The 27,892-nt window shown below is 37.8% G+C and overlaps 1 protein-coding gene across 2 annotated transcripts; it reads left to right on the forward strand.

Annotated features, from left to right (window-relative positions):
- The first annotated feature begins 6,725 nt into the window (after window positions 1-6,725).
- On the forward strand, window positions 6,726-18,828 carry LOC147508256 (uncharacterized). 2 transcript variants are annotated; one of them, XM_086600810.1, is made up of 12 exons: window positions 6,726-8,069; window positions 8,345-8,376; window positions 10,592-10,635; window positions 11,117-11,176; window positions 11,609-11,657; window positions 11,750-11,883; window positions 12,774-12,889; window positions 15,527-15,572; window positions 15,705-15,783; window positions 16,402-16,474; window positions 18,381-18,445; window positions 18,545-18,828. In XM_086600810.1, the coding sequence occupies exons 1-9, from the start codon at window positions 6,976-6,978 to the stop codon at window positions 15,735-15,737; spliced, it is 1,608 nt and encodes a 535-aa protein (XP_086456936.1). In that variant the 5' UTR covers window positions 6,726-6,975; the 3' UTR covers window positions 15,738-15,783; window positions 16,402-16,474; window positions 18,381-18,445; window positions 18,545-18,828. The 2 variants fall into 2 exon arrangements, with proteins under 2 accessions (XP_086456936.1, XP_086456937.1); XM_086600811.1 differs by having other exon boundaries at window positions 6,840-8,069; window positions 11,117-11,161.
- Window positions 18,829-27,892: the final 9,064 nt, after the last annotated feature.

A 27,892-nucleotide genomic window follows, 5' to 3' on the forward strand; every position in this document is an offset into this window, starting at 1 on the left:
TTGTGAGTTATTTTGGAAATTAGGCATGATAAATACTGTTATCTGAGATTTCTTAGAATGTATATTGGGGGTTGAAATTTTACTTAGGAAGAAACTGCATGCCGTTTTGAGAATACGGAACTAACTTGTCTTCCAAGTTGAAATGATTGAATAGTATATTTTTTTATTCGAAAGATATAAACGTATTGCTATTTTATATTTAGTCTTACTCATACAAGCAAATTCAATTTGCTGACCCATGTTTGATTTGTTTTGCAACGTGGGTGTGTTCTTGGAAACATAGATAGTGGAGTGCAGTGGATGAGGACACGTGATTTGGAGTTGCTCTTGGAGTCTTTTAGTTTAAGTTTTTTTGAAGTGTACGGTTTTATTTTGAGACAGATGTATAGTTGGTTAGTTTCTTTGTAGTTTAATAATGTGATGAAAAGTTGTTCCTTTTAGTTTTCTTTTGATTTCAGTTTTTTTTATATCGTGTTTGATAACAGGGTATTGGGTTTTGTTGCACCTCGGGTTTCAAGATGATTGAATATCATTGTTTTAAATATTGTCTGGAAATTTGGGATGCGACAATCCACCTCCGCCTGAGCTGGTTAGAGCTTCGAAATTAGGTCATGTTGCAGCATGTGGAGACCGTATATACATTGAGGCTGATCAGAAGCTCTTCGCTTTTGATCTTATCAGTTGCCTCTAGGAAGACTGCACAACAATTCATCAAACTTTTCCTCATATTTCCCAGCAAAACGTGTTTGCTTATGGTTTTCTATTGACATTTTGGTTTGGGACTTTAGCTGCTTATGATTTTAAAGAGAAAATATGTATATGCCCTGTACCTGGTTTCGACCAAGTTTTGGATCCATGACAAGGGCAGAGGCTGGGGTATGATCTGTGTTGGACTTGGGGAGTGGGAACTTGTGTCTAGTGTGGATTACACCAAAGAATGGTTGGTCTAGTACCAGTTATCTCAACGTCGTGGCATTTAAGGTTGTTATAGATGACTCAAAACGGTTTCCTTATATTAATGCTAGGATCTTCTCCACTGCAAAATATCATGTCAATGCGACCAATATCTGGTGTTTTGCGGCAAAGTAAGTACCATTCGTTTCTTTGATCGTATTTGCAATTCTTATCTCTATCTTTTCTTTTTGTGGTTTTAATTGCATTGTGTAATCATCATTACTATGCTTCCTTTTTGCATTACACAGTTTTTTCCCTCCCTCTAGTGAGAAATTCAAAAAACTGTGTAATGCAAATTTGAATGTAGGTAACAAATTTGCTGCCCTTGCAAATGACACAACACTAGTTACTATCTTTGATATTGTTCAAGCTACTACAATGAGAGAATGTGCCATTGGCATAGAAACTCAGCAAGATAGACTATGTTTTCTCCAAGGCAAACACCACCAAATGTATGAAGCTCTTGTGAATACAAGTGAGGATGAGTGCTCGAATACTATCGATGGTGAGGTTGGTAGAGAGAAAGAGAATGAGTTCTTCAATGACCACATTATTCTTACTACAAACCAAGTTGAAGGCACTCATCCTCAAGATTCTGTTGAGGTTACTTCTGAAATTTTGGCAGTAACACCTCTGATTAATGGAGAACTATTGAGAAGAAAAAGAAAACTAAGAAGCACGTTCAACGATCTCATGGTGAAATTGATGATCCCACTCTCGCCATGATGAAGAAAGTTTCCTCTTTAGCCAAGCATCTTGATGGTTATATTAAAGAGATTTGGGATGAGCGAATGAGTCAGACATTTCCTTGCATCCATTGTGGAACCTTCTTCCGAGAGTTTGATCAGGCCCAAAAGCATGTTTCGAAAGATCACCTAGTTTTGGCAAAACAATTCTCGAAAGGAAAGTAAGTGGAATGAGGTATTTCTAGTAATGGTGTACTTTGAATAGATTTGGTGTTAGGCTTGAGGCCTTAGAACTTGTGTTTTTGCTGAACCTCCTTCTAATGACTATACTCTTAGAGAAGGTATGTATGAGGATGATGCCTCAGGAACTCCATATGTAACAAGTTGATTATCAATAAAACAGGTGGGGTCAGTCTTAACCCCAGCTTAACTTTTCAAAAAAAAAAAGTTATACACAGTTTGGATTCTCTTGAGAAGTCCCAAAAAAAAAAATCAGTTTGGGGGGGGGGGGGATAGATTTAAAACCATACTAGCTTGTAGGCCCGTGCATATGCACCGTTTTTTTTTTTTTTAAATATTTAGATTTTTTTTAGAAAATTGAGACTACCGTTTTAATCACTAACCCCTTTTAATTTTCTAACAAATTGTTTTAATTAAGTTTTAAAAACTCATTTTTTTCAATTGGGAGAGAGATCATATTTTAATAGGAGAATAATTCTCGTTTTAGATATGCTAGATTTTTCCTTTTCAATAGGGGAGGAATTCCCATTTTAATAAGAGAATGATTCCCGTTTTAATTAGAAGTGTTAGAATTTGTTTTAATAGGAGATGGCCGTTATAATAGGAGAGAAATTTCCGTTGTAAAAAAAGATTCCCGTTTTTCAACCGGCTCTTTTGAAAACATTTAGATTTTTTTTAGAAAATTGGGACTACCGTTTTAGTCACTAACCCATTTTAATTTTCTAATAAATTGTTTTAAATGAAATTTTAATTAAATTTTAAAAACCCATTTTTTTCAATTGGGAGAGAGATCATGTTTTAATAAGGAGAATAATTTCCGTTTTAATTAGATATGTTAGATTTTCTCTTTTCAATAGGAGAGGAATTCTCATTTTAATAGAATAATAATTCCCGCTTTAATTAGAAGTGTTAGAATTTGTTTTAATATGAAAGGAATTCCCGTTATAATAGGAGATGAATTCCTGTTGTAAAAAAAAAGATTCTCATCTTTCAAATAAGAGAGAAATTTCCGTTTTAATAGGAGATGATGTGAAATTTTAATAGAGCTCGAAAAATACCCCTTGTGGGAGCTTTAATATTAAGATACATATGTTGTTATTTGGTTTCTCCGAAGCCAAACCATACAAGCCCTCGTTTACAAAGAGTTGTGACTCCACATGCATCAGGCCGAAACAAAATTGACCGACTCACCAGGTTGAGAAAAGAAATAACTCTTGTTGAATTTATATAACCACTCATTATTCCCCTCCAAAGCGCCAAAGCGTAATATAGTATGGGCTCCGAATTTCCTTGTCTTTCACTTGCTTCATTCCCTCTTTTCCGTATTTTCTCAGTCACATTCACCTAGTTCTCCAATCGCTCATAAAGTTTCCTTCAAAGATTCCAAGTACTTCCATAGTTGCATCCAAGGCCGCTTTCCTTTCATAAAAGACTCAGACTGTCCTGCGTCACCCAAAGAATCTGAAAAGATATAAAGGTGGTATTGATATAGAGCAAACCAAGAAGAAAATAAAGTTTCATGTGTGTTTTAAAGGACTTGACAAACTTACCTGCCCTAACAATGCTAACAGAAAAAACTATAGTTTGTAATGGAAGATGCCCATTCTCAGTTTCATTTTTCTCATTTTGCAAACAGTGCATGTTCTAGTTGAAAATCGTGACCAGCCTATTCATTTTGCTCGAAGTTTTGGTAAGAATAATAACATTGAGTATCGCTATTGTACATATTTTCTTCGCATAAGATGCTTACTTGGGAATTTTTTTGCCAGGTTGATGCCGCACGTGGGTGATTTTACGATTTAGATATTTTGGATTCTGTAGGATTTGTGGTAAGAGTTGCAATGATAAGTCCTATTAAACTTTGACTTTATTTTTCATTGTTGTTTGTGCGAAAGATACTAATATTTACATCATTTATTTATTTTATTTTATTTTTTTGGGTGGGGGGTTCTGTAGTGGAAGAACAACCACGAGAAACAGGATGATGCAAAGAGATTTGCTGGGCAGCACTTCTGAGATGGAGAAATGATTTTGTAGTTTGTAGAAGTAAATACTGATTTTGGGTTCCCTTGGAGTGTGCACATTTTACATAATTTTTGCTTCTAATTTTGTTCAAGGCTTCAGAAATTGAAATCCTCTTGTTTCGCCTGCGTACTGCAGTTTTGAGACTGACTTATATATTGAAAAGTTTTATAGGGAAATGTGTTTAGTCTTGCTCGAATGGTGTTTCTCATTTTCAGCTGAAAATGATTAAGACGGTACATCAAATAAATAGATACGAATATGATTGTAGTCAAAATGTGATCTCATTTTCTCTCAATTTTTCGAGCTCGCACCCAAATTTCTTTCACAAAATTAACAAAAAATATATGTCTGAAAAACATATTTTACGTCTCAAAAACCATCCACAATAGAGTTACATAGCAATAAAAATTGAATAACCAAATGATTAAAAACTCTTACAGTTGATCTATTTGAAGACCATCGACTTCTCAGATCAGGTATTATATTCTTTTTTGCAGGGGAGGGGACACAAACCTACTGTTGCAACCCATTTCACAATTTTTTTTATTTTTATAATTCTCGACTACTTGGTTAGATGCTAAAGGCGAACAATACACCTAATCTGACTTCATCAGCTGAACCCATTTGGGTTGCCTACGTACCCCCTTATCGAGGGATCAAGCTGCACCGTAGTTCTCTCCTCTCTCCACTCTTTTCTATCTCACTCTTGGATTCTCCTCCTCTCTAGATGTCATCTCCTCTGGTTGTCTCCCTATTCTCCTCTCGTTGTCTCCTCATTCTGGCTCCTCTTATCTAGGTTTCTCCTCCTCTCTGGATGTCGTCACCCTACTCTTCTTCTCAAGATCTCTCCTCCTATTCTTCCTCTCTGGCTGTCGTCTCCTTTGGCTGGCGTCTCATCTAACCGTCGTCTCCTTTGGTCGCCGTTCCTATGGCCGTCGTCTCCTCCCTTCTCTGCTCTAGATATCTCCTCCTCTCTTCCTCCATATCTCGGGACATCATCTCTCTACTCCTCCTCTCTGGCCGTCGTATCCTCTGGCCGTCGTCTTCTCTCTTCTCTGCTATAGATATCTCCTCCTCTCTTTCTCCTCATCTCGGGACATCATCTCACTACTCCTCCTCCACTTCGTCTTATCCTCGGCCGTCGTCTCCTCTGACCTTCGTCTTTTTCCTTCTCTGCTATAGATATCTCCTCCTCCCTTCTTTCTCATCTCGGGACATCATCTCCCTACTCTTCCTCCCCTCTCTGGATGTCGTCTCCCTTCTCCTCTTCTCTAGATCTCCCCTCCTATTCCTCATCCTCTCCGGGTCGTCGTCTCATCTAGTCGTCTCCTTTTTGCTCGGCGTCTCCTCTGACCGTCGTCTCCTTTGGCCGCCATTCCTATGGCCGTCGTCTCCTCCCTTCTCTGCTCTAGATACCTCCTCCTCTCTTCCTCCTTATCTCGAGACATCATCTCCCTACTCATCCTCTCTGGCCGTCATATCCTCGGGCCGTCGTCTCCTCTGGCCGTCGTATCCTAGGGCCGTCGTCTCCTCTGGCCGTCGTCTCTTTTGGCCGTCGTCTCTTCTGGCCGTCGTCTTCTCCTTTCTCTGCTATAGATATCTCCTCCTCTATTCCTCCTTATCTCGAGACATCATCTCCCTACTCCTCCTCTCTGGCCGTTGTATCATCGGGCCGTCGTCTCCTTTGGCCGTCGTCTCCTCTGGCCGTCGTCTTCTCTCTTCTCTACTATAGATATCTCCTCCTCTCTTCTTCCTCATCTCGGGACATCATCTCACTACTCCTCCTCTCTGGCCATCGTCTCCCTGCTCCTCTTCTCTAGATCTTCCCTCCTCTTCCTCCTCCTCTCTGGCCGACGTCTCCATACTCCCCTTCTCTAGATCTCCCCTCATCTTCCTCCTCCTCTCTGATCGACGTCTCTCTTCTCCTCTTCTCTAGATCTCCCCTCCTCTTCCTCCTCCTCTCTGGCTGACGTCTCCATACTCCCCTTCTCTAGATTTCCCCTCCTCTTCCTCCTCCTCTCTGGCCGACGTCTCCTCTGGCCGTCGTCTCCACCTACTCTGGTTGTCTCCTCCCTCCTCCTCCCCTCAACCTTTCTCTTTTTCTCTCTCTGGTGCCTCCTCCATTTCTTCTTTTCTCCTTCCCTTCACTTTTTCCTCCTCCTTCAAGTCCTCCTCTCCTCACTTTTATATCTCCTCTTTAGGTTTACTTCATGGGGCCTAGTAGGGTCTTGGGCCTATTCTCTGGGCCCAATACCTACAAAGGCCCATCTTATGAAAATGGCTATTACACCTACTAAGTTGACCTACTTAACTGACATACTAACGATAATCATTGATTTACCTTGACACACGTGCCAGTGTGTATTTGCAACGTTATCCGACATTAGGAGGTTATCTCTAATCTTTCGTAATGCGCTAAGAAATGTTATCTCTAATCTTTTGTAATGCATTATATATTATAATAAATATATTATATATATGAAGATAATATAATATGATCTTTAACATCTTGACAAGTAAACAAATTCAAAATCGTTATGATATTTATAAGTTTTGGATTAGGCTAATTTTGTGTAAATATGATTTCCTAACTATTCTAAATATTGTCACAAATAATCAAAAAAATAAAAAACTTCTAAACTTGCCAAATGTAGTTACAAAATTTGGTTAATTGTAAACCGTTCATTTTCACTATTTTTGATACGGCAAGTTTGGAATTTTTTAATTTTTAGAATAGTTAGGAGATCATAACTACAAAAAATTAGCCGAATCCAAAACTTATAAATGTGTTAAAAGTTTGTTTATGTGTAAATATAAAATGGGTCTCTAACCCCTCATAAAAAAATATCGGTAGAATAAATTTTGAAAATTTATAAATATTTGGATAAATTAATAACTATTAATTAATTTAGGAATCACTCTACGTACTTAAAACTCTCTCCATCATCTAAAATTCTTCCAAGTTTGAATATTTATCGTAACGTCGGTCAACACCCACCGCCCATAGCGGTTTTCTAGTTATCCGTTGGTACATTTATACGAAGGGGCTAGGATTGGAATTTTTTTGAAGATGTCGATGCCATTGAGGAACAAGATGAGACATAAAAATGACTTGTTTTCAAAAATCGAGCGGATGAATGAGGACAAGGGTGGGGAGAAGGTAACTCTCTACGTGTGTTTCTCCAGGCCTCTTTCCAAGGAGGATAATGGTGATGAATTGGCATTGTATAAAATAGACCCCGATTCTGAGGAGCGTTCAGAGTATGGTCACCCAACTCGAATCGGCGTGATACCTTTGCCGAATAATATGTTTTCCAGAATGAACTTTGTAGCCCTGGGTTCAAAAATATATCTACTTGGGGTTGGTGAATATACATATCCTTCTTACCACTCCATCACTAACAGAACTATAATGTATGTTTACTCACCCAGAGTCTTTGTGTTTGATACTTGTTCGCCTGAGCTTGGTTGGGTAGAGGGAGTTCCAATGATCGGAGGGAAGACAAGTGGTAGCCCTATAGTCGTTGCTTTCAATGGTAAAATTTTTGTGTTAGGTTACCCTATCGGTCCCGATGATATACCAATTGAACTTTGGGGTGAAGTATTTGATACCGCCAAAAATTCATGGTCTCATCTCTCTAATCCTTCCCCTGAAAACATGCATACTCTTTCCTTGTTTACAACTGCTCACGTGTTTAATGAAAGAAACAAGGAAGTTCTTGTAGAATGTTATGGCCATGGCATGTATGGTTTCGATCTGAGTACGCAGTCATGGAAGAGAAAACCCAAGATCATTGTACCTCGCAAATTTTCATCACCTGGGTCGGCAAAATTAGTTGTGAATCAAGTTTTATATGTTTTTAATGATGGAGAACTATATGCCTATGATTTGGAGGCTAAAATTGGGGTAATCTCATCTGCTCAAGTTCAAGGTCTGCAGGATGCCATTGAGGATTTCGATCCAGATTTCACTGATGCATTTCTATTTTATTTAGGCAACGGAAAGTTATGTTTGGTTTGGTCTGTGAGGGGCTTTCCTGAAAAACAACTACTTTGTTGTTTAACTTTTGGGATACAAGTACAGGACCATGAACTGCATGCTGTAATCCATCACTTCGATTCCTATATCATTCCAGGAAGTCTGCTTCTGGATTGCATATCAATGTAAGTATACTTGATCTCTCTCTTTCTCTCTATGGGATTATTGCTTTCCTATATGAGACAAAGTAGATGCACACATTTACTGTAGTTACTTGAGACACATAATTGTCGAAAAATAAATAAAAATACTTGAGATGTAGGGAAGAGCAGGGAGAAAAGAAGCATAGATAAGAAGAGACCATTGTTTTTAGATTCACTTGTTACTTGTTACGCAGATTCCACTTTCCTAATAGGAGTTACTGATGCATAACTCGTCTCATATGTACTTCTATCTACAGAAAACAAGCAGTTTCTGGTCCCGTTGTCTTAGGTGCGCACTTTAAACCTGCTTTTCACTCATTGTCTGACTGAATTTTCTTAGGTCATATGCTACTTGTATGTGTTCTTGTTTAGTATCATATTTTAGCACTTCTGATTCGTGATAGTGGTTGCATTCTGTAATTCATATGTGTTGTGTTTATTTTCTGTCTATGTATGCTCCTATTTGGTTCCTACTTGGTTAGTCTAAGTCACACCTATTATCATGTCATGGGTCATTTTGTGTCATAATTTGAAGTGATTTAAACTGTTGATCTTTGCAGATTAATGAAAAATACATGTATTCTTTATGGGAGTTCTATGAAAACTTTGAAACTGTATACGTATTGATTCAGGTAAATGAAAACATATGACCTGAAATAAAATATATAGGTTGTATTTGTTGTTTACGTTTTGATTCAGATAAATGACTGGTCAGAACTGAGAACCACCCCAAGTCCCAACTCATGGTTCTGTTAATGTCCGTAAAATTTGAAAAGCGATATGCAAGGTTTTGGGCCATACAATTTAAGATTTCAAGCTAATGATGTAGCTTTCTTGTAAAATGATGATAGCCTTTGGGATAGCATTTTAGTATTGTTAGGGACTTAGAGTAGACAGATGATCACTTTGTATCCATGATCCAAGAAAACATGTTATTATTTTTTATCATTAAAGTATCATATATTTTTATAAATCAATTAAAAGAGAAAAGAAGCGATATCCTTTAATTACAAGAAAGCAAAAACAAAAGACATACAAACGCGAAACTGCACAAGGTAGCCAAATCAAACCATAATGGCTTCCCATCTACATACAAAGTGCTCAAAGGAAGCATCTCCCATCTCCTCACACTTTCGACCAAAAGAACAATAGACCATTAATCTTCAAATAACCTCCTCCAAAGATGCCTCCACGCCTTCAAAATGTCTTCTATTTCTCTCCAACCATACACCCCACAAAATTGCAAATGGTAACATGCTCCATAAGCATTTTTCTTTCCGAGAGTGAACATTCTAATTCCAAGAGGCTAGAAGTACCTCCCCTGAACAACAAGAAAAGAAACTCCAAACTCGCCCTGTGAAAGGACAAGATAAAAGGGTTTGATCAACTGACTCACCATTGGTTAAACACATAGGACAGAAGTTGGTTAAAAATTCCTTGAACTTTCTTCTCCTGAGGTTATCAATAGTTAAAACAAGACCCAGAGAAGCAGACCACACAAAAAAACTACTTTTGATGGAACAGAGATAATGGAGCTAGGAAAGCTGGATATATCAGTTGGAAAGAGGGTGGGGGGATAAGGGAAAGAAAACTGAGAAAACATTTTATCAGATTGGGATTTAACCACAATCTAACTAGCTTAGGAATGAGTCATCCTCTGCTATGATACATCTTAGTAACGACCAACACCTCACCATATTCGATATTAAAAGCCTACTTAGCCACCCAAAGGTCCAGAGCCCATCACGGGTGTAAGCTTTTTCACAAAAGGCCTTGACACAAATTTGTGATGGATACTTACATATATCTGCCTAAGGCAATGATACCTGGAAGGCTGGCATCTTGGGTCTCTTCCAGTGCGTGGTATGGATGCAGGGTGCGCTACTTGGGATCGTTACACAGTATGTTGGGTTATGCTCCATTGGTAGTTTGGTGCGTTATTTCAAGTCACAATTAAACTTTAGTCATTATGCACATCTTCATAATCCTTTAAAGAAAACGCATTGCCAGGGTACCAATTTTTACTCTGTGTAAATATGTAATTACTAATATTCTGTCCTCTAAACACCCCCAAACCTTGGTCTATAGATCTGAATATATGTTTGGTTTTCATACCAATCTGATTTTCTTTCTTCTTTATTCTCAATTGATTCAATTGGGAATTGTGATTTAAAAATACATTCAATGTTAAGATTTCATCTCAAAGTTGTGTAAATTAAGGTTTGTTAATTCAGTTGGGTGCTGAACTGCTGATTTCAGTATTGAATTCTATATGAACCCATATGCAGTGTATCATACCCCTTGTGCGACCTATGGGCCCCAAGTGATATCTTTATATTTTGTAATCTGCTTGCAAGCTATATTAGTTGGACTGGATTTGTTTGCCTTCAACAGTCGAATTTTGGCATATGATTAGACTTCAAATATTTCTCTGGATTTGCAATTGTAAAGGTTCTTTCTTTCTTTTCTTAATATCGTCCTTGTTGACTATGTGGAAATTTCAGGGACGACCCCATGGCCCAATGTCAGTAGAGATCAGCAAAGTTTGGTATGTATTAGTATGTTGTACATTTGGTATTGGACATGCTTTTGATACACATACAAACATCATACCAGTCTCTTCGTCTCTTTTGATATACAATGAACTAAGAGTGGATTTTTTGTGGAGACATACCACGGAGATCATCATTTGAATGTATGACATCACGAAATATTCTGTTAGTACTGCAGCAGTAGCTTCTTATCTTAAAAATTGACCCAGTTTGTACGTCCCCACAACACAACAGTGTCTTCAACGACAGCTGATTCCCATAGTTGCATATTGAAAGGGATTCTCCTCATTTTAGAGCAGCTTCTGTAGTTGTCAAAATAAATTTTGAACTCCTCAGATAAGCATAAAATATGACATAGGCCCTTAGTTTCTCTCTGGCAACAAGCATGTTAAGATGGTAACTTTGATCCTTACTGCTTAGGGTGTATGTACAACAATTTTTTTTGATTTGTTTCTGTTTCTTAACTTTTCGTTGTAGGTCTCAAGGCATGCACGTCGAGTATTTGTTGGTGGGCTTCCTAAGGTGGCAAACAAGCAGGTTTTGCTATAATGTTTTTTTTTTTTTTATCGTTTTAATAATGGACGTAGGTTGGGACGTTGGCATTCATAATGGCATGACAGTTGGGGATATTTTGAGCATTTCTGCCCTCTTGGGGAGGTCGGGGAACATTCCTACTGTGAGACCTGGATAGTTTTAACTTTTGAGGATTATGGGCTGTTAGCACCTTTTTGTGAATGTAGACTACCACAGATTGTAAAATGAAATGGTATTTTAAGCAACCGGGTGTTAAACCTTCTTATAAAGTGACCTCCATGCCGTGCCTTCTGTAATTGCATTTGACAATGACATGATTTTAAGACTTTTTTTTTTTTTTTTTTTTTTTTTTTAAATGATTTAGCTCTCTTCGAAATTTCCTTCTTTAAATTTCCCTGGTCTGTTTTGCTGATGTTCAGTACTTATTTTCAACAGAGTTTGGCGAATTTTTTCAACCTCTTCATGGCTCGTATTGCTTCTATAGGTGATTCATAATAAGATTTCTGTATGTGCTGTCTTATTTCCTCTCATACATCCAGGGGATATGATATATGAGTTTGGCTTTTGTGCGTGTAGACGCTTCAAGGGAAAGAATGTATGATGTTGTACTGGACATCTACATGAACAGTGATATGAACTTTGCTATTGTCGAAGTGAGCTCTGTGGAACTAGCAAGCAATGCAATGGCGCTCGATGGTGTCGTATTTGAGGTAACATTAAGATATTCTTTTCTTCTTTCAAGCATAAAATTTTGATATGTCATTTGTCATGATTTGATTGATTTCCTTACATGTTTTGATTACTTGCAATCACTCACTTGTGTGTGTATGTGTGTGGGTGGGAGGGAGGGCTTTTTTGTTACAAGTTATAACAGATATACAGATAAAAAGAAATATGATACTTACAACGTATAGAAAACCACTAAATTATAACTAGTTGCCCCTTCTAATTCTAGATGTTATGGAATTTTAAAATAAAAGTATATTTTCTTAAATAGGTTATTGTTTGAAAGGTTTATATACCTAAATGAATGAGGAAAGTAAGGAAATTTAGGCAATTGTGCTTCAATTATAAGCATGTTAAACATTTGTAGTCTTTTACCAAGATTCCTGTCAAGCCTTCAGATAGAAATTGGAATCTGTTGCAAATGTGAGTGATGCAGAGGATTTAGTTGTTTATTTTGGACTTTTGGGGGATGGTCATTCATGAGTAATATGAAATGGGGGTGAAAAATGCTTATTGATAAGTTCCTACATAGATGAGCAAAGTGAACTTGATTCCCATTTTCAATAGGTACATCTGGTGCATGTTGATACATATTAGGTGTAATCATGAGAGACAAGGATTTACCGGATGACTGGATGAGAAATTCTGCAGTACAACTACAACAACAAAACCTTAAGAAAAAAAAACACACACATCTATGGTCACACGAAGTCGTCCTCAAGCTGACAAATCTACATAAAAGAAATATGATATATACAAATGCTTCATCGTGAAGTCACATTATGGATGGCTTCCAAGGATCAATTGTTAAATAGGATTGATACAAATACTAAATCTGTAGTTGCTAAGCGCACTTGTTGTTCTATTTGAGCAGGGATCCCCTTTGAGAATTCGAAGGCCTAATGATTACAACCCTTGGTTAGCGGCGGCTCTTGGACCTACGCAACCAAGTTGTTTTCTGAAACTAGAGGTTGTTCCCCGTCAAGCACTGTAAGTTTTACTGTGTTATTGTTTTCTTTTGTAAAGGATAACTTTTAGTGGGTTGTAGGTTGGTGACTTTTTGATACAACAATGATCATAGTTTGGACTGTTAAGGTTGATGAGTTAACATTTAGGAGTCAATGCCAACTTGAATGTTTATTCTTAATTCGCTCTTGCTGAATGTTGACTATTTGGTGTTCCAAAGTTCCTTCGAAAGTAGCTTTCTCTGTTTGGTGTGCCTCCTTAGGCAAAATCTTGACAATAGATAATCTTAGAAAAATACGTATCAAAGAGATGATCGTCAACTTTTGTCCTTTGTGCAAGAGGGACGGAGAGTCAATGAATCATCACTTGTTGTTATGCCTTTTTCTTGGAGAAATTGGTGGTTCTTTATTCTAGAATCTGGTGTTTCTTGGGTTTGTCCTAGGTCAGTGAAAAAGCTTTTAGCCTCATGGAACTTGAGAATCCATTCTCTGAAGGGATACCATCTTTGAGGCATGCTTCCTTTTGCGATTCTGTGAGGTATATGGCTGGAGAGGAATAATAGATATTTTGAAGACACTTTGTTGTTCATGGAGAAAGTGATTTTGGCCAGCACTTGTATTTCTGGTTGGAAGTGCACGACGAGTTTTGAGACTTTCGTATGTAGATGGGAGTCTAGAATGAGCTGATGGAGGATTTTGCTATTTTTGTCTTTTTGTTTTGCTTTTGTAACTTGTACAGTTGTACTATAGGATATCTCATCCTATTTCTTTGTTATTTTTGTCATTTGATGTCCCAACCCGAGCCCAACTCAGCTCTAGCCTGTCTAACCCAAGTGCTTGTCGAGGTCGAACTTTCCAATCCCAGGACTGCAGTCGGGTTTCAGTCCGTTTTGGCTTGGGTTTGCCCAGCCCAAGTTGCACATCTATGGAATCTTGGTGGTGCCTTTTGAGTTTTGCCTCTTTTTTAGCCTTTCTTTCTCTTTTCTGTTGTATTGCACTTATTGTACTTGGGGTATTATATAGGGTTGGGCTATTGGGTTAGGGTTCTATGGTCCTGGCTGGGAAGTAGCTCTTGGTAGCTTTTGGTTGTTGATGTAATGTCATTAGTTGTATCAATATAATGCATTTTAACAATATATCAATTTGAAAAGTTCTTCACATAGGATGAGTTCTTAAGCTTGATAGCTGATCTTTGATGAGGATAATCTACATCGTAGCTCATCTTTGAAAAAGAAAGAATTACTTAACTCCTTTCTCCTTGGTTAGTATCTTTAGTTTGCAGTGGCACTGGCACTGGCAGCAACTCTTGGCAAAGTGCTTTTGTTTTAGTTCAATTTTCCAATCTCCTTTCCATATTATATAATTTGCTGCTGGGTTTTCTCTTCTCAAACCTGTGTTGCATGGGTACGACGATATTGGTGGCGTGTCCCGTGTCTGTCGACACCGACTCGACACAGATTCGCCGGAAGTCAGTGATTCTCAATTTCAAAGAAAAATCGCGCCAAACATTCAAAGTGAAGGAAGATAAAGAAAGAAAGAAAGAGAGATAGGGATTTTGCAGTGTCTTCTTCTCCTTATGCACCCTCTTCTTTCTCTTTGTTCTCATTTCTCTTAAGACCAATTCTTTCATGGCGGCTGTACCAACCCAGATCTAGGGTTTCTACTTTCTATTATGTTAGAAAAAAGAAGACCTAAACTTAGAGCATCTCTAGGTGGTGGTAGTATACTCTTCAAATTTGAAGAAAAAATTTGGAGAATCTGGTCGCAAATTTCGACCAACTCTAGGTGGTCGCAAATTCCATTAGCAAAAAACAACCCACGCGACATTACCACTGTTGCGCGACAGTTGGAGTGTCGCATGTATAATTCCAAAACAACCCACGTGACATTAGGAGTGGCGCGCAACCATTCCAAAAGTAAAAAAACCACACGACATTAGTAGTGGCGCGTGGTGCTGGTCAAAGTCAAAAAAAAAATTGGGGTGACATTTGCAATGGCGCGCGACCGCATCCGCATCTAAATTGCCAAATTTGCGAACAAGAATACGAACAAGCAGGTGATGCGATCGAATTTGAGGCCACCTAGAGATGGAATTCCGAGAAATTTCGAAGTTTTTCTTCAAAATTGAAGAATTTGACAGGTTATACTACCACCTAGAGATGCTCTTATGTATAGCTGACGTAAGGCAACTATAAAATGGATGGACAATATTAAATGGGCTAGTCCTTTAACAGTTAACGTGGACTTGGGCCTTTCTTCTAGAATGGGTATTATATTCAAGACCTAAACTTAGTGTTAACTGGTTTAAATGGCTAATGGGCCTAATCAAATGTTTTTGTTTTTTTTTAATAAAAAAAATAAATATAATAAAAAATAGTAGCCGTGTCCCCGTGTCTGATATTTACACCTTGCCGTGTCCAAAGTGCCGTACCCGTGTCCAAATCGGACACTCGTACCCATACCCGTACCCATGCAACACAATCTCAAACCCCATGAGAATCGCCAGTGTTATGTATATATTATTGTATGAATATTTATTATCTATAATCTTTTTGGAATTGGGTCATGTTGCGGGTATGCAACTTTAAGTAAAATATAGAATATCTTGAGGAGTATCATGTCTTATTATTTGATAAATTTCATCATCTTTTCTTGGTTACAGTGATACATTGATAGATCTGGATACTAAATTTGGACGGACATTGCAGGTAAGGCCCAATGCCTCGGGCAGTTACATAATAGAGCAGATTTTGCCTGGTCCCAAAGTATTAAATTATGGAATGGAGGTTCTACTGTAGTTCTCTGTTCCTGCTCGACTCTGACGTTTGGTGTTTATGCAGGCACAGGCCTTGCAAGCTAGAATCCAGCATTAAATATGAATGTGATATTTTGCCATCACGTGTTCTCTGCTTGCTAAAGGTATTAATTATATCTTCACTAGTAAGTTGTTCAACTTTCAAGTCATATTCACTATTTGGTTTGTTGTTTCCGTTCTTCTTTATTTCTTAGTACATTTGTACCCGCCACTTTGTCCTTTATACAGTTGTCGCTTTCAAAACGTCTCTAAAAGTTATCAATTGATACAGTTTTGTGTTTCCACAGACCCCATAATGTTTTTCTTGCCAATTGCTGAACTGTGGGCTAAAAGTGTGACTTGTGGTTGAGGCTTATTCACGGAAAGCTGTTGTTTTCATCGCAAAATCCACAAATAGGTCCATGAGTGTTAGCTAAACCTGTCTTGGACATGAAGGTTTATCTGACATGGAAATAGCAATAAGATTGACTTTCTTTTTTTCATAGGATCACTTTTTTAGTCGTGGCCATAAAATTGTTTACTTGGCACTTTACAGCTACCAGGAACATCAGTACTGTGGGATTTCTAAACGATATCTTTACTTGGGGTGATGTGATGTTAAAATTATTCATTAGTAGGAGTCTAAACTAAAGCAACATCTGATGGAAATTGTGTTTGTTTTCGTGTTTATGTAATGTTTGACTTGTTTACTCATCCTGACATGTTTGTCATGTAATGCGAAGGCTGTTCTTCTTGATATATGGGATGACCAAGATTCTTTCTCGCAGTATTTAAGAAGTGAAGCAGAGACATACGGTATGCACAATTCCATCTTTGCAACTACTACATATATACTTATGACTTGGGGTTTCCACGTAAATCATGTCATAATGTGTCAATGTATATTTAAGCGTATCCTATTCTAATATTGGGCTGCTTTGAATGCTACAACCATGACTTGAAGAAATAATTATCTGTCATCTGTTGCGCCCAAGAAGGACCAGTAATGACTAACTTTTGGTTTTCCCAGTTTAGCACCCAATATTGTAGTTCTCTCCACGAATTCCATCAGGCTTTACTGTTGTGTTCTGGAGAGTAGGATCACCATTCATATGTATTTGTTGAAAGATGTTTAGTCCCATATAGGATATGTTAAGCCTTGTATTGAAATATATAAGATCCTGGGCCTCTCCACTTGTTACCAATTGGTTTTAAGTTGGATGCTTATCTTCTTCATGGTATAAGAGCGGGCTATTATTGTTAGCCCAAAGGGCCTGTTTCCTCTCCACGTTACCTAATATGTTGGTCCACGTGTTAGGCTCAAGTAATGCCACGCATGAGGGGGCGTGTTGAGAGATGTTTAGTCCCACATAGGATATGTTAAGTTTTGCATTTAAATATATAAGTTTTTGGGCCTCACCACTTGTCACCAATTGGTTTTAAGTTGGATGCCTATCTTCAATAGTATCGACAGCTAAGTGTACCAAATACAGTTGTGGAATTAGATGACTTCCAGAAGTTCTAGTCTGACACAGCTGGTCTAGGCCTACGTCTAGGTTGCACAAGTGTTTTGGTTTCTTCTTGTTGTGTGTGTGCGTGTCTATTTTTTATTTTTTATTTCTTTTCTTTTTCTTTCTTTCTTTCTGATTTTTGCTGTTTTCCTTTTGGGTATGGGCCAACTGCAGTCCACATGTAACCTTCCTTTAGTGAATAGTCTACCAGCCCATAGACGTTTAGTTAACAAACACCACTCTTGATCCTTTCCCCACTTAAGTGGAACCGTCACAGAGACAGCACCCTCTAACACCTCCCCTACCTCTACCGCCGCCTTCTCCTATGAAGTAGTAAGACCACCAGATCTCCACAAATAGCAAAAACTTCTTTGATAACAAAAGGTTCCCCAACCACTTCCTCAACCTCCTCTTGTGGGAATTCCACAAAAGGGGGATAATAAGATGATGGAGCCTAGATATTCAGATAATTATGTAAGTGTTATTTGCTATTGACCAACTAATTACTCCTTATTCGAAAAGAAACATTTGCATTAGCGACCTCAAGAATTCCAACTGTTGTCAAAATCCAACATAATATTCCATTCATCTATCTATATATTATATATTAAGGAAGGATGGGGTACGGTTCAAAAGTTCCTTTGTAAGGGAAAACTTGGCATCAAATTGAAGTTACTCGTATAATTGTATTACTTTTTAGGCCATTAAGTCAATAAGTAAAGAGAGTCGCTTAAGCCTTAAAAGCTAAGTTACATTGACATAGATAGGTGTGTCTGTATCCGACACAAAGACGAAGTGTCTGTTACAACGAAATATTAAATATTAAAAATTGAGGAATACCACATACAATATGAGTCCGATATTTGTCCGACACCCGACACGAACACGTCCGACGCAGATTATTTTTGAAATATGGCGTGTCCATATTACATAGCTTAAAAGCAAATTGGGTATCCAAGCTTTATGTTGCTATATTTACCTTTGTGCCATTTCTTAAAGGACCTTGCTGCCCTGGCTGGGCCATCTACCAACTAGTGTGAAATTAGGTGTTAGGCATCAATTCGTTCAATTTTATTGCGCATCTGGAAATGAAAGTAATGTTACTACTTACTAGGCACATATAAACTTGAAATCAAGTTGTGTTGTCTTATAGAGAAGTAATAGGTTTCAAGTGCTATCATTGATATGTTTTACTCTGTTGAATCAATCAGGAACCTTGAAAGATGCTGATAGTCCCCGCTTAATATTTAACGAGGAGAATTCAACAGTTGTAACGGTATGTTATTTGTTCTTGAGGTCCAGTTTTGGATATATGTTATAAAGCACGCTTGTTCGATGTTGATTGTTGAATATTTTTGTGAACCCACTGTTTCAGGTATTCTTCGAGTATACAGATATTGCTGGTTCCGTCAAGGCGGTGAAAGGAATCAATGGGAGGATGTTAAAAAATATGCGTCACATTGCTGTCTATTATCCTGAAGAAGAATACCTGAATGGGGACTACGGTTATTTCGCCAATTTACTACCATAGATGCCTGGTCTGTACTAGATGTAGGATTGAATGTGTAATTAGTTACACTTGTTATATGGTTGTTCCATTGTGCTCATATAGTGAGAGTAGTTAATGACTATTAAATTCACATGCCTCGGCTTCAAACATCTAATCTGTGATTAACAGGCTTCGCACAATGCTTGACTACAGCAACGAGTCAAATTTCTCAGCTGACAAATCTGCCAATATTGCTACGTCTGTGGGTTCTACAGAGGTGCTTTTGCGTGGAAGGGAACCCCTTCGATTACCACATAGGAAGTCCCTAGCTTGACATATTACAGTTTGTGCCGTCTTTTGGTAAATTGCGTATAGACGATATAAATTGTGTCGTCTGTACTCCGTTTTAATTAAATGTGACAAATGGTAGAAAGTTTGCTGTCTGTGCTTTCCAGAAACTCAACCCAGTTTTAACTTAGCCAAATTCAACCAGTTCTCCACGGACATGTATTTACTTGTTATCAAAGTCTCAACTCTTACCGTCTCAACTAATTTCATTTGATTTCATGTTGTTTCGAAACAATTCAAATTGAAATTATATCAAAACTTAAAATTGAAATTACAATATAGAAAATGAACTAAATGAAAATAAAATAACTAACAATATTGAAATTAGTCTAAGTAGTAGGAACACCACCACCACTAGATGCATCACTTGGAGTTCCAAACGTACCGCTCTTACTTTTTGCCAAATTATCTCTAATTTCATCATTTTGAAATATTCGACAACTTCTGGCTCATGTGTCAAATATCTTGTGCTAATATTTTGTTTTTCTTTCTATTTCTTGCTTGAGTTCTATCAACTTCACCCTATAGGCGGTGACATTCGTCATTTTTGCAAAATACTCCTCCACTATCTTATAATTCTTTCATCCTCTTCTTTTCACCCCTTGTTACTTCTACTTCCACTTCTACCTCCACTTCCATCCCCACATTATGTAGGAATTGTTCATACCAAAACGACATAAAAAATAAAATCGGAAAAAAATTATTTCAAATCTAGGATATTGGTTATTTTCACCCGAAAATTGGTTCTCTGGATTATTTTCACCCGATAATTGTCCACGTGAATTATTTTGAAAAAACCATGTCTTTTAGAATTGTTTTGAAACGAAATGGGCCTAATTTTTTGAGTGAAAAAAGTATGCAAAACGGACTCGTTTGTGCAATACACATAATTGATAGACGGTATCCACATTGATCTTATGCATTCTTAGAACATCTCAAGTAGGCAATATATTTTTACCAAACTTCCAGACCGAAAGCTTTCTTCTAGGAGGAATATTGAGATTCCGAACTGTTTGCTACGTTGTAAAGAGATTGTAGTAGAGGATTCAATTTCATCTTTATTCATATTAGCTCTGACATGGAAAGCAGATTTTTTTGAGATATTAGGGGAAGGAAAACTGTAGCGTCCAACGAATGTATATCAAAATAATTGAGATCGAACCAAACCGATTGATACTGATCTTCATGGCCTACTGGGCTACCAAATATTTTATTTCAATCACACGCCTTGATCTAATAAACTACGACGCGGCCATGTTGCCTTATAAATAGCAGATTTTCTTGTCAACTTTATAAATGAAAGTAACCAATGATCAGGCAAGTCTAGTAGTTTACGACTGTCAAGTAACAGGTGCAAAATAGAGCAGATAATGGTTCTCACAAATAATGTCAAGTCAACTAATAGAATTAGGACTAAACCCTAATATTTAAACTTTTCTGAACTAAAGTCTAATAAACCAACTATACATAAGACCAAAGTCTAAAAACCCCAATTGTAATTGAAAATCCATCTCTGTACAGGTTCTAAAGTATAAAAAGAAAAGATAAACAAATAAATATAGCTAAATTGTCCCTTCTCCTAGAAAACATATAACTACAAGCATCACTCTCTTAAAACAATGACATTGGTTACAACTGAGAGCACATGCCGAGAGAAAGCATTGATGGCAAGACACATTACTTCTGGAAGTAATTACAGGACATAAACCATTGTGCATTTTTGTCTTTTGTGTATGTCTGATGGATTCTTGGAGAGTCAGTTATTCACACTCTCATTCAGTCCAAGTATTATTGGCACGTATGTTGCTATTTTGTCCATCAACAAGGTAGGGGCGGATCCAGGATTGCCACTCAAGGGGGCTGCTACAACTAACATATACTACAAATATATTTTTTTTAGGTGAATTATACACTATTGTAACTATTTTTTTTTTTCGACAGAAAAGTTGGGTGTGCTGCACCCCCCACTGGATCCGCCCCTGCAACCAGGAGTTGTTTGAGTATCCCCTAATTAGTGAGGAATTTCTTAGCATATTGGATCATCATAGCTCATACCTTGGAGTATAAAACAATGTGGAACATTAAACTATTCGCAATTATGTGAAGTCTCTGGAAGGAAAGGAACAAGAGACAGATCGAGGGCAGATCACTAGCTTTCACGGAGGTTATTATTGCAATCGAAGGATTTATGTTACATAGGTCAAAGATTTGTGAGGAAAATAGGAAATTGCCAAAAGAACGTGTTGTGTTTAAGTGGATTCTTTGAAGGGCAGGACCGATTGGGGCCTACTTTGTTGTAGCTTTATCTTTAGATTGTCTTCGTCTTTTTGGTTCCATATAGTAGTAGCTATCTCATCCTACAACTAAAGATTTTTTATTTCAAATAAAAAAACAAAAAAAATGTAGAAGACATACCTCAAAGAAACTTAAACAATGCAATCAGAGTTTATCTTACAAATATGATGACATGATTTTTTTTTTGCAACATGAATAAATTGCTGGAAAATAACAACAGAAAGTGCCTGCCTATCTGCCCCAGTAGGAAGGTCACCAACATGTGCATGCCTCGTAACCTGTACAAAAATTTGGAAAGACACACGAAAATCAAATAAAGATCTATTCAATTGTTTGTGCATCGTGAATGGAGGCCAAACAAATTTTAAATATGGCGTAAAAGCTTCTTACTCTTCATCAGTGCATTGCTTAATAGTTTCTTATAGTGTGTTGATTGATAAAAGTTCTAAAATAAATATATGAGTTGTCTAAATAAATATATGAGTTGTCTGCAACATATTACAGACGTGAATCTGCTTGGGCATTAGCACCTGTTTTAACTGTGACGGGATCATCACTTGGCTCGTGTCTGAAAATGCAAAATGAAATTGTGGAGATGGGACCATGTTTTGTCTTGTCCCTGAAATTTAAAAAGACATCGTCACGATGGAATCAGAAAACCAAAAAACTTATTTAAACGTTAACAATCCAATTTATACCACCTTCATAATTTGGTTTTACATACTCATATACAAAATTTTAACATAACCAAAGACAATTAAAGATGTTTGAGAAATCATAGGAACTTTAAGATAGTACGGATTACAGAACTCCACAACTGCATATGCCAGGGAAATGTTAGATGACTAGACATACATCAAAATTTCAATTAGAACATCTTTAGCAGTGATATCAATCTAGTATCAAATACCAAATTCTCAACTTCAGGAGAACTACATGGTGATGAAAACACCAAACCAAACACCAAATCGACCAATATTTAGTTCTAGGTTTGATGTTGTATCAAATCACTCACTCGGTTTTGGCAAAACCGCGGTTTTGGCAAAACAGCGCGGTTTTGCCAACATCGCGTGGGCTTAGGCTCTGCTAAATGGGCTTCTATGACGCGGTTTTGGCAAAACCGCGTGGGCTTGGGCTTCAATGGGCATGGTTTTGTCAAAACCGCGTGCGTTTTTTCTGAAAATTAGAATTGTGGTGCATAGAACTTGAAAAATTATGAGTTGTGCATAGAAGTTAATAAATTAACAATTGTGCAATTGAAGAAATTAAGAATTGTAATTCAAAATCGAAAAAATTAAAGAAATTAAAAACCTATGATTATGATTATGCAGTCCAAAATCTATGATTATGATATAATCATATAATATCCAAAATAATCCAAAATCTATCATATTACATCAAATTTATTTAACTCTCTTCTTACGCCCCTTACCACTCGATCCCTCCTCTCTCTCTATTTGGGCGTTAAGCCTTGCTCCCTCTAAGTTCCTAATCGAGAATTATGATCTTCTCTGCGCACGGAGGTTAACTACTTTAGCCCCAAGTTCCTCATATCCCTAATGTTGTTTAAGTGTACACTTGTGTTGCATATCCTCATCACGCTTTCGAAAGTGTCGTCATATGCACGCTGAGATTGCTGATATGTCTGAGAATATGCCTCCTCTCTTTCTTGGCAATAATGATGCAGGGCTGTCCTCATCCCATCAAACATAAGAACCTGGTTCTCATATCTTTCTAGAACCTCAGCCTAAAAATCCAAGAAAATACAGTGTGAGTACATATTATATATATAATGAAGAAGATAAATAAAACAATTAAACTCACTATGGTATATTGATCAATATGCGGCTCTAATTCAGATAAACGAGCATGAGGCACCTCAGGAATGGAAATATAAGTAGGCTCCCCCATCGTCCCACACACGGCAAACATCCGAGGATTCTTGGCGGAACCGAGGAGTGGATGATATCCATTCGAGGTTGTGGGTTGTAAACAGCGGTATGGCGGATGAGGAATATGTAGCTCACGCCTCATCCCTTCCAGCCCACAAACTTCGAAGTTGCTAGCCCTACCAACGGGAGGCAACAACGGACCCATGGAGACACGGGTTCCACCATCTATATCTTGATCGGCAGATGCGCTTTCAACAACAAAAGAAGACGCGTCCGCCAAGGACCACCACCGGCATGAATTTCATGAACTTGAATTCTACCCCACGACTTTGCATCACTAATATCCGGCATGGGAGCACATGGAACTCCATAACGCCCACATCATCGTCCGCACAACCAAACTAAACCTAACAAATACGTCGACGGCAAAACAACTCGTGGACGTGGACAACACACAAGCATCTTTGTCCCGATCATCAAAGGCGTGAGAAAACCCCAAGTCTCCACTCAATAGATGACAATGATCTAATATCAATCGAAAGCACGAGCCATACGGATATTATTCCTAATCGCCCTCTCATATGAGTCAAATGAGGCCCGACCAACTAGCAAATCTAGGGCGCATCGCAATCATGTATATGTTAGGACAAAGACATCGAAAGTACTCATAAAACCAAATCTCTAAAAGTCCTGTGAATCCTGCAATCTGAGGACTTCTACTTCCGAATGTCTGTGAAGCTTTATCTAACGCCGATATCAATGTGGCATATACTGAGCTACCCAGGTCATAATCTCTCATAGTATGCAAATCAGATACATAAGCATAATATCTCAGTCGTACCGTAGAATGACCATTAGGAAACAAAACATGCCCAATAAAAAATATTAAAAAAGCCCTAACATACTGATCAGATCAGCACCCTCACTACCCAATAGAATAGTCAAAGCTAACTCCGCTCGTGTATCAGGATGCAAGAGGGGTTCCATATATGCAGTCTTAATATGAGATAGCTTAATCTCAGAAGAATCATAAGCATCCGCACCCAAACGAGGAAAACTCATAAGCATACTATCATTATTCTCATAATTTGTATGAAAAGGTATCGGTTGGCCTATACCGATACTCAACCCAGAAATTATAGTGAAGTCTAGTGGTGTGAACCCTAACTCCGTACAAGGAAAATGAAATGTATGAGTTCTACTCCACCATCTTTCTACTAAAGCTATGACCAGCACTTGATCGGCCTTCTCATAATCAGTATCAATCAAAATACCCAAAGGTGTATACAAAATACTATCTCTAATATGTACAAACTCATCCAAACTCCTAATAACCTTCCACCACTCTCTAACACCAAGTAAAGCCGATCTAACTTCGGTAGTCAACAACATCTTTGATATTATAAAAAAAAAATAATGCGATAAGATAAATAATTAATTGGTCCAACTCAACAATTAATATTCAAAATATCAAACCTAATTAATTACGAGTATTAGCCATTTGCACTTTCGACCGCGTTTTTGTATCACGTGTAGAAGACACAACTTCCATATCAAGTGCTTCTCCACGTGCAAATTGCCAATCGAAGTCGTTCATCTGATACTCCAGTACATAGGGATGTCTATCAGTCGGCGCAACATTCTCGGGTTCTTCTTCCCCACTATCTTCTCCCCACCGTATTCTACTTTCTCAGGTTCTTCTCCCTCATCGCCAATGTATAGATGCGTTATAATTGCCCAATCATCACCGTCGAAAGGTTCAAAATGATCCATATTAAATTTTAAGAGTTTAGGTAGGTTTTTGTTTTTTTTTAACTAAGGAGAGGGTTTTATAATTGTGAGAAGAGGTGAAAGTGACTGAACCGCTCGACTTTGGAGTTGTTTATATAGAAGTAGCACGCGGTGTTACGACGAACAGTAGCGGTTTTGCCAAAACCGCGTGGGCTTGGGCTTTGTCGGTTGGGCTTTAGTGGCGCGGTTTTGGCAAAACGCGTGGGGCTATATATAAGGTTTTTTTGGCAAAACCACGTAGTTGCTTGGTGTTTTTTTTATGTTGCTCCTAAAATTGCTTGGTGTTTTTTAGTTTGGTGTTTTTTTTGTTTAAAATTTTAGTGTTTTTTTGGTTTATCTGCTAAAGATGCTCTTAGAGGCAAAAAAACACTAATAGTAGTGCAGGTTTGGAACCCATTGGTAACGTAAATCTACACTAGGGGTCATAGTGCAGTCATGCCTCTATTTATGTTCATCTTTCTATTTTGAAGTGTCAAATGTTCGTGCATCTGAACAGATTGTACTTCCTTTCTAGCTGAAGATTTTGGATACAAAAAATACCAACCTACAAGTGCGTATAATTATGATATTAGATTATATTGTAAATTCATTACTGTTAACTATTTATATACTAGTAAACCCAAGCAGTGTGACCGGCAGGCAGTCAGTCACACAAATGTGATTGTTGCCTGCGAGTGAAATTTGTGAAGAGAAAACCGAGTTTAAGATTTGTGACGAGGGAGAGAGAGAGAGGATTTTATTTCTTGAACTTGAAAGAGCAATTTGAGGGAAAATGCAAGATCAACAAGTCCGCTGTGCCCCCTATGTGAACAGACCTCCATGGTAGATTGGATAAAATAAATCCTCAGGGTAAAGCATTCGATAACCAAACCTTCACCACACTCCATTCTATATGTTACTCTCAATTGTCTCTCTCATTATATGAAAGTGGCGGTTATGCCACAATGTTTGGTATGATGATGACAGTAGTTACTGCATAGGTAAGAGAAAATAAGCAAAATCTACAAGTTTGATTCCTCTGAAAATTTTAAACTACCTAGACAGAAACAAGTTCACAAGCTCCCATGTCTAATTGCTCCCAAGTTAGATTACCTACTTCTGACATGGCAACATCAATGGATCCGCACCTTTGAGTTGTGCAGTTTTCCTATGGGTGATTAACTTAATCACACTTGGTTTATAAATCAACAAAAGCTGCCTACTGTGGTTGGGTTAATAACCATAAAGGCCAGTGCAGGCCCCTCCATGGGTGAGTGTTTTTGGGTAAAGTTTTCTGCAAAAACTTCAAAAGCAAAATTATATCCCTTTTTAATGGCAAAAGACTGCCCCAACTTAATTTTTCATTCTCCGTCTCTCACTCTCTCTCTCAAAATTTAAAAGACTCTTGAAGTAATTGATCTAGCGCATATTAGCTTTCTATAAGCTCGGCCAGGCGTTTGTTTCCCAACTAGGGAAATCTTACATGCTCAAAGCTCAGCCAGGGCGTTTGTCTTCTCCTTCATCTATGGAAATCTTAATTGCAATATTAAAGTACTAGTAGACCCCAAAGAGATGGAGACCAGACTAGGTCGAGCACCTATAACAATTGCATTGATGAAGAAAAAAAAAAGAGAAGGTGAAATAAATGGATAGAGAGCTTGTCCCTCGTAAAGGAAATAAAAAGAAGAAATAAAAAAATTGTAAAGTGAAATAAACCAACAAATGTGTGTATTTCTTCTTTATCTTCTTCCCGCATAAATGTGTTAATAACAATAATATCATCTTATTATTAGCTTGTTCTTAATACATCCATCATATTTTTTATATTTTGATTTCTGTGTTTTGTTTTGTCTCGGTTTCCTTTTTATTTCCTTTCTAGTTATGATTAAGGCACAAACTAGTAAAATCGGGAATTTTAAAGATTTTGTCTGAGGGGTAACTACTTTTTTTTTTTTTTTTTTTTTTTTTTTTTTTTTGAAAATGAGACGTGTGTGGCTGATAATCCCCTTGGAGCAACCAACGCACAAAACATATATACAACTGCTCCAACAATGACGCTCTCAAAGAGGAATCAAATCTTTCATAAATAGACCTATGCTTATGCAGTGTATCGCGGTGACACGTCCATGAATAGTCTTTCACATCAAATGCGGTGAGACCAACCCCTAGGCAACTTAGTAGAAAACTTTTCATACTATAACTAACAACCGATTTGGCCATACCAGTTGTTATGGAGTCAAAAACAGAGTTTGGAAGATAGGCCAAGGCAGACCACATAAAAGAGAGTGGATCGAACACCTCAGCCCATGGCTCAGCAGGCACAGTGAAAACCGAAGTGGTAGGAGAACTCGAACCGAACACAGTATAGAAAAAAGAATGACTAGAGTCGATCAAACACAAAAATCTTGCCATCAACAGCAGCCACTATTGGGTAAGCCTTTCCATCTATCATAGGAACCCCCAAATTCCAACCACATTCAGGAAAACGGATATCATATATAAATACTTTGGAAGATGGAACAAAATGAAGAGGTTTCATGACTAGGGAGGATGTTAAATCACATATAGTGCTCTCAATACCACCAATAATATAAATCTTTGTACCTAAAACCACGGAAGCATATCGCACTGGGAAACCACATTCACGTATTGTCGGTATCCGAGACACGCAAGTAGCCGAATCGTCCCCGAATGAATATGTATGTGGATCAACTTGGTACCACGAAATGGAATTAGAGTCATTTTCCAAACCGAGCACATTATAGAAAGAAGAATGACTAAAGCCTAACACAAAAATCTTGCCATCAACAGCAGCCACTATTGGGTTAGTCTTTCCACCTATCATAGGAACCTCGAAAGTCTAACAACATTTAGAAAAACGGATATCATATACACAGGGACGGAGCCAGGATTCTAAGCCAAGGGGTGC

This window comes from Coptis chinensis, chromosome 3 (assembly GCF_015680905.1).
Source record: "Coptis chinensis isolate HL-2020 chromosome 3, ASM1568090v1, whole genome shotgun sequence".
Classification (NCBI taxonomy): domain Eukaryota; kingdom Viridiplantae; phylum Streptophyta; class Magnoliopsida; order Ranunculales; family Ranunculaceae; genus Coptis; species Coptis chinensis.